The sequence below is a fragment of the Tetrao urogallus genome (genome assembly GCF_951394365.1).
Source record: "Tetrao urogallus genome assembly, chromosome: 6".
Lineage (NCBI taxonomy): Eukaryota > Metazoa > Chordata > Aves > Galliformes > Phasianidae > Tetrao > Tetrao urogallus.
Window position 1 is genome coordinate 48,120,999 of NC_136819.1, and position 10,880 is coordinate 48,131,878.

Sequence of the window (10,880 nt, forward strand, 5' to 3'; positions counted from 1 at the left end):
GTTTTAGCAGCTAAACTGTTGAGAATTCTTTCCTTTCAGATCCGCAGTTCATTTGAATATTAGTTAAATCCACATATGCCTATTCACTTACACTCTCTCACTCTCTCTTTCCAAGGACTCTGCAATGGCACTTTTTTAAAATAACATCTGGTATTCCTTCATATTTTGGCAGTCGTCACATTTACCGAAATTCAGCTTTTCGTTTGCTCGGTGAGGGGAGCCCTCGTGATCCGTAGTAATTGGGTTTCAAACTACCAAAATTTTATTTGCCTCAACTCTGTGTCTGATTTCAGCTTAACAAATCATCAAGCAGGAGACTGGCAGTAAACCTAACAATGCAGGAGCTATATTACAATCCCTTATTCAGAACATGGACAACAGACATAAAAGAACGAAAAACAAAATACTGAATAGAACTTCAAATGCATTTTATCCATGTCAATTTGCATATTTTTTTTTTTACTCAGAATAATAATAATAATAATAATAAAAAGGCTTCCTATTGACAACTCAATTAAGCCATTAAAAACCTACATTCAAGTAACATTACAGGAGAGATTTAAAACCCACAAAGGAAAAGAGAAAAAAGCCTGAAGTCCAGCCCGTAACGCACCAGGTCACGCCTGGTTAATACAGCAGCAGAGATCTTCTGCCAGGAGTCCTTTAATAGCAGTGGGGCAATTTAGGCCAGTCTCAATCTAAGTTCTGACTCCACTTGTGTCTGTGGGTTTCAAATGAGTCGCTTCACATTATTTGAATTTAACTCTGTGGTTTTATTTCTGTTTGTTGGTAGCTGGGTTTGGGGGGAGGAGGGTGTTTCCTCGGGAGTATTTTATTTCATTTATTTATTTTTTTAAGAAGGAAATGTCGAGCCACACAAAAAAAGGAGAATGGAAAACATCTCATCTCCCTTACGTGGGAAAAGGGGAAAAAAATGCAAACGAGTTATTTCCAGGCAGGACTTGTGCCCAGGTTCTTCCAGGTGTGTTAAGGTGTGCCTGGCATTATCCCTGTGCCTAGAGGCTCCTCCAAAAGGCCGTACACCACCTCCCAGGTGAGCATGGCGATAGGGACTAGTGATCTGCAGGGACATTGGCAACACCGCTGTCATTCGGTGGCTTCATGAAATCAATGCAACAAGACGATCTAAATCAATTTCTTCACTTTGAAAAGCATTATGCTTACTGTCTGGATTCCGAACAGCATCTCAAAGCCTACAGTGCCAAAATGCAGCAGACAATTTTCTTAATTCCACAAAGGCAGTGTCGCAAAACCACCAGCACTCCTCTTGCAGCGTGGTGACATCATTACAGCATACGCGCCCCATGCAAACAATGCTCTTATGCCCAACATTAAAGCAAATGCACATGCTAACTACTTTCTGCCTGTCAAATGTCTCAAAACCATGCCCATTAGCAGTGAAAAAGACTGCTACTCAAAATCATCTCAACGGCCTCAGAGGACAGTCCTGTAGATGCTTGTTCACAGGCTTTGCACGAGGCTGGGTCCAGCCACCAGTGATTTATTTTCTTGTGTTTTTATTGCACTGCAGAGTGGAAGGTGCAAAGGAGTCAGAAAGTGGGCTCCTATCTTCTTTGTTTTTTGTTGTTTTTGTTTTTTTTTTTTCCATCCCCTGGTCATCAAAGTGATGCATAGGAACGGGGAAGAGGGATGTTTTGGTGCTGGGCACTGCGTGTTGAACTCCCTCGCTACATTCCATTTCTGCAGTGGGGTCACAAACCTACACCAGGGGGGATGGATAAGCACTGTTAAAGCCCTGTTTCTGAGTCAGGGTGCTCCCTTGGGATGAGCTGGGGCTGCCTTGGGGCCAGGAGCCCACACACAACTATCGCTGGCTTCGAAGAGAAGCAGGAGAGAGCACAAATAAGTGACTGCTCGTCAGGGTGTTGCCCAAAGCGGGCCTGAAAACGATGTCCCTTCCATCAACACCCACATGTCACATTTACTGTAACATCAACAGGCTTAGTGGAAATAGCTCGGATCACGCATTCCCGAGCTGGGTTATCGCAGAAGTCGGTGTCAGGATCCTCACTGCACAATGACTAACACCACATAGCAGGCGATGCAGCCCCTCACCGCCCGACTTTATCAGTAACCCACTCCAGGTTCCCTCACAGCTGCAGAGTGCAGGGTTGAGTCCACAGCTGCACCTTGCGCCAGCATCACAGTAAGCAGTACCAGGTGCAGCTTAGCTGCCACCAATTCTTCATTTTTCCAAGGACAGAAAAACAATTATTCAAATAAATTAAAAATAAAAATAACAACAACAAGCGCGAGGCTGAGTTGGCCGAAAGAGGCAACCTGTGGGGAAGCCCCAGAAACAAATGGGTCGGCTGCTCCCTGCTACTTTTCAAGAGACTCAGCCGCATGCCAAGTGCACAAAGGCGGCTGGAAGAGCTGAGAGGCTCCGCCGTCCAGAGCCGCGCCGTGCAGAGCCGCGCACCGGAGCGCAGCGCGGAGCAGCCCGAGGCGTCCGGGGGCACCTGTGGGGCCGGAGCCTCAGCACCCAAAACCGCGGAGCTCCCCATTGCGCGGGGCCGTGCGGGGCCAGGGGATGGGGGGCTCCCCGTTAACTCCCGCACGGGCTCCCGAGGGTCGGCCGGCTTTGCAAAAGTGTCCCGAGTCACTCCGAGAGCGGTTCGGGCCGCCGCGCACACCTGGGAGGAAGCGAGCCCGGCTGTAAGGAGCAGAGCAAGGCACGGGACTTAGGAAAAACGAGGAGGGAAACGGTACGGTAACCCCGCGGAACCAAAAGGGAACAAAAGCCACGAACATTCAAGGGTCTGCACGGATCTCAGCGTTTGTCAGATGGCATTTCACCAGGAGCTCCACGCACTGTTGAAGAAGGGAGTGGCGTGTCTCCTCCTAAGTAAACTATACGTTCACCAAAAAATATTTACTGCTTTCGAGAGCGTAAAATGCAGAGGGACTTCTATAGACTGCAGAAGCTGTAAATCGTCACAGATAAAATGGGATGTGATGATGGGATCTAAAAGCATGCTTTGTTCCCCAGTGAATAGATTTGTTTTATTTAAAACTCAACGACAGCCAAGGAGAGAAAGGAGCGCTCGGTGCCACAAAGGCAGAAGGAGCAGTGTTTTGGTGCAGGCTTTGAGCTGCCTTAGAAAGGGATACGTGGAGCGCGGGGTTCTTACCCAAAGGTTGAAAAGGCGTGATCAAAATTCCGTAATTAGTTCTGAACGCGTATTAAACACACGGCCACTCTGTTCTTTTTTAGAAATATCAGTCTCAAAAGAGCCTGCTTCTCAACTGTGTATGGAACACTGTTGCTCATATACAATTTCCTTAAGCCTTTTTTTTTTCTTTTTTTTTTTTTTTTTTTGCTCTCATTGAAGCGTATTCATTATAACATTCGGCGAATTTATGGCTTATTCCAGTGGCTTAGTAAAAGGGGTCATAAAAAAGTTAAGTAAACCAGTGTTTTTTTTCCTTCCCCTTAACTTTGGATTCCTTTTCTACCCTGCACTGTCTGCTGCTTAGTCTTTGGAAAGTACCTTGGGCATATCCAGCACATACAAATTATCAACTGCTCCAGGAAAAAAAAAAAAAAAAAAAAAAAAAAATTAAAAAAAAATGGAATTTCTTGCACTGAGACAACTACACAAAAGACTTGCATATGTCAAAAACAGAGAGCTAAGTCCCTGTGAATGCTGCACCATTAATCAAATCCCCGATCTAGTGTCACTTTTGCCAGTAAAATGATGATATTCTTCTAACCCCCTTCTACTGACGCGTGCCTGCAACGCATGAAGTGTGTCCCTCTGCTTTAATTTGTTTTCGAGCAGCCTGCTTTAGGCATTTTTTATATATTCCTTCAGAAGGAAAGGAGAAAAAAAAAAGAAGAAGAAAAAAAAAAGAAGTAGAAGAAAAAGCTGTTACTTAAAGCTCCAGGAAAGGTCTACAGCACAGAGCAGGCATCAGTTGTGGGGAGGGAGAGCAGGGAGCAGATTGAGCTGATGTTTGGGGCTGAGCACACGGCTGGATTGAGGCTTGCAGCTGCGGGTGCAGAGGAACGGTGTGCAGCCTGCCCAGCTACAATCTAAGAAAGTAAATAAACACCAAAGAGGAAGGTGCTGTAGTAGAAACAGCTGAATGAATCACGCGTTTATCAATGTGTGCCGTTATTGATGGCTTTTCCCTCCCTCATTAAAAAGGCACACATATATAAATCTATCTGCAGCCAATGCTGATACTTCACCAAGTGCTTTTATGGCATCAGTAACTTTCAGGCAGGCAGGGAGCCCAGCCGCCGTTTGTTTTTCCACGCGCTTCTCTCAAGGCTGCTACCAAGACAGGACCAGGGCTGCCGACATCTGCACTGCGGCCCTGGAGAAGTCATTGCCCCAAGAGGAAATCCTGGGCAGAGAAGCAGAAGCCATCTTGTTGCTGGGAGGCTGCTGCTGGGCTCCAGCACAGAGAATGGGATGGGAGGGAGGCAGAGGAAAGATGGGAGGAAAGACAGCGTGCACGTACATGTGCGTGTGCCGGGGGGCAGAGGCACCGAGGTGGAGGAGAGGGAGATTCTTGTTCCTCTTCATAAAAGTTAGCAGTTGTGGAATGGAAGCAAAGCTGCGATCAGCAAAGTTTGAGGGGCTTGGGAGAGGAGAAGGGAAGGTTTCCTGTCGCTGGGTGCCGTTCTCTCAGTGTCAACAGTTTGTCAGATGGGCTGTGGGCTTCCAACAGGCTCGATTCAAACATTAAATGAAGTAGAGAAATCATCAGATAAATTGCTGGCCCTCACTACGCAAGAGTGAAGGGTTTTTGTACAGTTGATGACAGCCCTGATCTTTCGTCTGACCTAATTTACTTCTCTCTCAGGTTAGAATAGAGCGCGCCTTCCTGTCTCGGGATAATCTTCATCCCTATACCAAGTACTAAAAAAAAGACTCTGTTTGCACTATGCTAACCATATCATCTTCTGATTAATTTCTTATATTGGGCAAAGTGTGAACTCTACTCCAACATCCAGTGATTGAAGCTTCTCATGTGCACACCATGAAATCACACGTTGGAGCAAGGAATGTCCCGCTGAAGTCCACCCATGTTGGGCAGTCAGGCAGGCAGAGAAGAGCTTGGAAGAGCTGCAACTTCTACACAGTCTACGTGGGTTTGTGCTTCTCTTTAGGAAAGAAACACTTCATTTCGTTTATTTTCACTTGCTAGAGCTGCAGATTTTTTTGTTATAAGGGCCTGAGCTACACTACACATCAGCAGAGCCTCTGGGCAGGGGTGTGTGTGGCTTTTGTAGATGTGATCAACCCCCCAACTCAGCGTAGCTCCAGCTCTTGTGCTCACTATGTGCCCACTGAAAAAACAAACGTGGGTTTCCCTTTGCGAACAGAGCCTCACTGGTGTACAGGTAGCATTATCCTGATCTCTATCCAGCAGCAACAAATTGAGAATTAAAACATCGCACATTGACAAGAAAAAGAAGGGAAAAAAAAAAAAGAAAAAAAAAGAAAGAAAGAAAAAAAAAAAAAAAAAAAAAGCATTGTTAAAAACTAATTTTAATTTAAAAATAAAAAATAAAAACAAAACAAACAAAAAAAAACCTCCCTCCCGTAATCCCGAGTCGATTAGCCGCGATTTAGCTAAAAATAGCTGCGCCTGCCTCGCAGCCCCTCTCACCGAGCGCCGGGAAGATCTGCGCGTGAAAATCGATCCTCCAAGTTGAGGCTGCGAACAGCGCGCGGCGGCCGCCGCTCCCGGCGCGGCGCATCCCGGAGCCCAGTGCACATCGGCGGGCTCCGAGCTCCCCCTAGTCGTCAGCAGCCGCCACTGGCGCGAGGCGGCCCGGCGGCACGGCTGCCAGCCAGCAAAGTTTATTTTGGAAAGTGTTTTCTATCAACAAACAGCGCGGAGCGCGAAGCGATGGAGGTAGGAAATGGGGAAGAGGAAGCAACGTTGTGTGCGAAGGGTTTTTTGTAGGCGAGAAAGGTTCGCTAGCCGAGGAGGTGGCAACTGGAGTCGGGAACTGATGGCGATAATTTGTATGACTTCTACCAGCGCGCACTCCTCTAAGTCATAATTATTGTCAAATCTGCCACCAGACAACCCTTTGTTCTGCAAAGAAACAGACGTTTTGCACAAGACTGGGGCTCTGGCCGCTCCCATTAGATGCAACTGGATTGTAAAACCTTTAAGACTTTTGGTTCTCAATATTTAAAGCAGCCTGACTAAATATGCTCTTCATCTGCCGAGCGGCAAACAAATGCAAAATGATTTCTCACCCGCTGAACATCCATCTCAGCCACTGAGCGCATCAACCAAAAGGACGAAGCAGCCCAGATTCACCATCACTGCACAGCACTTTTACCAAAATATTTTAAAAGCTCAGAAACTATGAACATACGCCGCTATTTTTTCTAATCTCACGTCAAATACAAATAGATCTAAATGAAAAGCAACCTGGAAATCAACAGCACACGGCCCCTTTCTTTCCTGCCCTATTTAGAGACGACACATGTAACGTCTTTCTAAGACATGTTCTGCGCGCACTGTGCGAGTATCACGGCCAAGGCAGCCATCACCAAAACGATTTCCTCTCTAACCCTTCAGTCTCTTTGCATGAGAGTTGGTTGCACTACTGTGTTTCTTTCCACGAGACAAAGCTCACTCATGACACTGAATCTAAACATGTTTTAAGAGAAGCTACTTGAAGCAATTTGCAGAACTTTGACATGCAAAAAAATCGGAGTGCTTTTTGTTATTATTTTTAATGTAAAATGTTACAGGAAATTATTACTTTTCCTAGGGAACCTGTTGACCAGGCAGGAAGAACCTTCTTGAGAACTGGCCCTGCACCTGCAGCCATACAATCTCATTGTGCCTCTCCCTCCCAACCTTCGCAGCTGCTCCGCAGAAAGGTTCTCGCTTTGCCGCCTCCTGCAAACCTGCACTCAGCAAGCTCTGCACATGCTCTCGCCTTTTGCATTTCCTTGAAACCCAAATGCAGAGCTGGTTTGAAGGCAGATTTCTCAAGTTCAAAAGCAAAAGAAAAAAAAAAAGACAGACAGAAAAAAAAAAATCAGATCCGAAGCTGGAAAATCAGCAGTTAGAATCAAACCAAACTAACGTTTCTTTGCACAGAGCAGCTCTACAGCTCCGTTTCCTCTCCTCTTCTCTACCTCATTGCCTCTCTTGTTTTGTCCACCCATCTAAGTGAGCTCAACCACCAAGTTTGCTCTGTTCACTAGCACTGTATTCTGGAGCTGCTCTGTGCTCTCCATGTGTTTCCCCTTTTTGTGCAGCACATGCATGCACTGCGGGGCTGCCTGGGTGAGCCTGGCCAGGATGAACAGGCCGCTTTACTTTACAGTGTTGAGGACCAAGGTGCTAATGAGACACTGCAACTCTGGAGCACAGCTCCACTGCAGCCTCTCTGCTTTTTGTGTTTGTTTGTTTGCCTTACATTCAGGGTCTAAACATTTCTTTGAACACCGAGAGCATGAAACCCAATCAACTCCAGCTAAGCGGTGTCAGAAAACCCTTCTCTTCTTTTCTCTCATCTCTCTCCCCATCTCCCTTTCCTTGCCTGGCACAGACCTCCAATCCATCCTGAAATGCAACTCTCCTGACAGATGCCAAAACCAGAGAGCGGGGGGGGGAGGGAAACAGAAGCCCAAGCTAAACATGACATAAATGCGAGATTTCAGAAAGCAGTTCTCAATCCATCCTGGCTTTAGAGGCTTGGCTTGGGGTTGAGTTTGTTCTGCTGCAAGTGTTTCGCTTTCCTGCTGCCCACTGCTTTCCCAATACCCTTCTCAGAGCTCGATCTCCTGGTTGCAAACTGCACCTCTACCAGAGCAGGGTGCGATCATGCGATCACCCTCCTGCAGCCCGCAGCTGGGGCTCAGTGCGCTGCAATGCCTCCGTTTCCCCCAGCATCAACCCAACGCAGCCCCCCCTGGCTCCCACCCCCTCCTCTCCTGGATACCTTCCTTTTTTTCTGCCACTGCTCAGTATGCAGCATGATTTCTCCGCCAGCTTCCTTAGGATGGAGAGAGAGATAAACACAGAAAGGAGGGAGGGAAGCTGTGTACTGCTCTGCTCTCCATTCCTCCCCAGCCTCCCCGCTAAACCCATTGTACACGCAGCTCCTCGGCACCTCTCTATGCTCTCCTGCTTCATTATTTACTTTCAAGTAAAGCGATCAGAAAATGAGATCAAATTGGAAGAACAAACCTACCTGGCTCTCTTCTCCAACACCAGCACCCCCACCCCAGCACCCCAAGCAGCGACAGCAGTGAGAAAAGAAATATTTCACTCCTTTAAACAAATTCAGACGTGCGCAACAAACCCAATTTTCCGCACTCCCCCCTCCTCCCCTACACCCCACATCTCCTCACAACTGAGATGGGAAAGTGGAAGAAATGGCACGGGGTGATCTGTTGTGTTTGGGTTGATGATGCTTTTTCTTAAATTTAAAATAAAAATAAAGGTAGTGGAGGGGGTGGGGATAAGGAAAGGGGAAATGCATTTTCCAAACCGGATGGTTAATAACAAAAATGTGATTAATGAAGAAGTGTGGGGGGGAATCCACCTTTTATGGTGATGCAAATCTGGTTCCAAAATAACAATGAATTAAAAACAACTCCCCACCCCCCATGCCCCCCCGAAAGAGAGCTGATACCCAGACGCATCTTCATTTGTGTTTCACCAGCTGATGGGCTGGGGGGGAGGTGGGGGAGGAATAGGTTAAAAAAAAAAAAAAAAAAGGAAACACAGAAAGAGCGAAAGAAATTGAAATTTCGGAGCCCCAAACATCCCTTCCAAACCATTCCCTACGACAAGAAAAAAGATCTCACGGGAGCTGGAAAAATCATATACACATCTATCTATCGTTTCACGGGGAAATCTTACAAACAGAAATTTATCACCGGTAACAAAGAAAGAGAGGAGCTCGCAAGCACCAAATGCTCCTGGCAGATGGCTCCTATTCTTGGCTTTCAGGGGAGGGGAGAGAAGCCGGGGGAATATTTTATTTATTTAAATTTTTTAAAATCTGAACATAAATATTCGGATCCGCCGCGGCTCAGGCTCAGCCCCGGGCTGCCTCCGTGCGCGCCGCCGCCCCCCGCAGCACTGCAACTTGCGGATACCTCAGGGAGGAGGTGGGGGTAACGGGGGGGTCCGGCCTTCCCAGCGAGGTGCGGAGACTCAATCCGGCCACCCCCCTCCCTTCAACCTCCCCACGGCGTGCGCGGCTTTTTCTGATCCCCCCCTCCTCTACTCCCCCCCCTCAAGCGGGTCCGATGCTTTCGGAGAGAAACGTAGAAGCCACCCCCCCTGAACCCCCCGCCCCCACTCCTGCAAGCTTTGTATCCCCGTGTCCGGTGCAGCGGAGGGCACTGGGGACCTGGCCGACCCCTCCACCCGTGGCACAAACCCCGTGGGGTTCTGGGCGGCCGGCGGAGACGTGGCCCGGCGCTGCCTACGGACGCTCGCTCACCCCTCTCGCTGTGCTGAGAGGCTGGGAACGGAGAGGAGGGGGGATGCTGCCGGGGGGGGGGGGAGCGAAGGGGGGCTAGCTCCTTCCCTCTCCTCGCTTTTTAGCTTTTTTATTATTATTATTATTATTTGAGGGGGGAGGGTGGGGGGGAGGGGGGCGGTGTGTGTTTTCATTTCACAATGGGAGCTTCGGGAAAGTGCACCCTCCGCTCCTGCTCCGGCCCTGAACCGCTGCTCGGCCGCATTCCGTGCCCTGCAGCCCCCCAGCATCTCGGGGCAGCCCCTCTCTCGCCGGCCCCTTCGCAGCCCCGGCCGAGCACAACGTTCCTCCCCACGCGTTCGGAGCAGAGTTCTCTCCGCCGGCGGTGCACCTGGGGCGGGCAGCGCTGCCGCCTGCCCATCTACCTGCCCCGCGCCGCTTCCCCGGCCGGCCCGCCGCCTCCCAGATCAATTTCCCCCGGCCGCTCCTCTTCCCCAGCCCCGTCCCTGCTGCCCACCTTAGTTCTCACCCCCCCGGACCGGCTGTCACGCCGATGCAAGGCGCTCGGCCAACTTTTCCCCGGAGCGGGCGGAGAGGAGCGGGGCCGGGGGGCGAGCTGAGGAGCCCCCGGGGGGCGGCCCGGTTCATCCCGGCCCGGCTCAACCCGACCCGATCCGCCCCGGCCCCGCGTCCCCGCATCCGCCGCTCCCCGCGCTCTCTCCGCCGGCAGCGCCTTCCCCGCACCGCTCCGCGCTGCAGCCCGCCCGCCTCACCTCCGCACCGCTGCAAACGCACGGCAAACTTCGGGCTTCTCCCCCCCTCCACCCCCAGCCCATCCCCCCTAGCCACACACACACCCCCCCCCTCCCCTCTTTAATTCCCTTCTCCTCTCCCTCTCTCTGAAGTCATTTCGAAGCTTTGGTTCCTCCTGGAGACCCCCCCCCCAACCCCCCCCCCCCACCAAACCGCTTCCTCCCCTTCCCTAATTTCGCTCCTCGATTTCGGCTCGATCCGATTCCAAGTCGAAACTTACGTGTGATAATCTCTCTTTGTGACAAGTGCTGCGGGTTTCCCTGCTTGCGACGGGACATTGCCCTGGCATTTACACTGGCATCGCCTGGAGAGCTGCACTGGTCTGGGGGCTGCGTTGGGGGCCGGTCCTCCTCCTCTGCTTTTTTGCGTCTTTTCTTCTTCTTCTTGATCGAGTTCTTCGTTCAAAAAAAAAAAAAGAAAATAAAAATAAAAATAAAAAACACCTTTTGCTGATGTTGTGGTGCACTGGATGGGATCTCCTTTCAATTAAAATTCATCATCATCATCGGGAAAAGCTCTCTCGCTCTTTTTTTTCTCTTTCACACTCTGTCTTTTCTCCACTGCTTCTGCCACTCGGACTTCCAAACCTCTTCTT

At 49.6% G+C, this 10,880-nt stretch overlaps 1 protein-coding gene across 4 annotated transcripts in view; it reads right to left on the reverse strand.

The window, feature by feature from the left end:
* The window catches only part of BCL11B (BCL11 transcription factor B), a gene marked incomplete at both ends in the record, with an annotated part of 88,854 nt that extends 78,291 nt beyond the window's left edge, over window positions 1–10,563 (reverse strand). For all 4 annotated transcript variants that reach the window (XM_079537354.1, XM_079537352.1, XM_079537353.1 and 1 more), the window contains one exon: window positions 10,506–10,563. In XM_079537354.1, coding sequence (XP_079393480.1) covers window positions 10,506–10,563 — 58 coding nt within the window. The remainder of the gene's footprint in view (window positions 1–10,505) is intronic.
* Window positions 10,564–10,880: the final 317 nt, after the last annotated feature.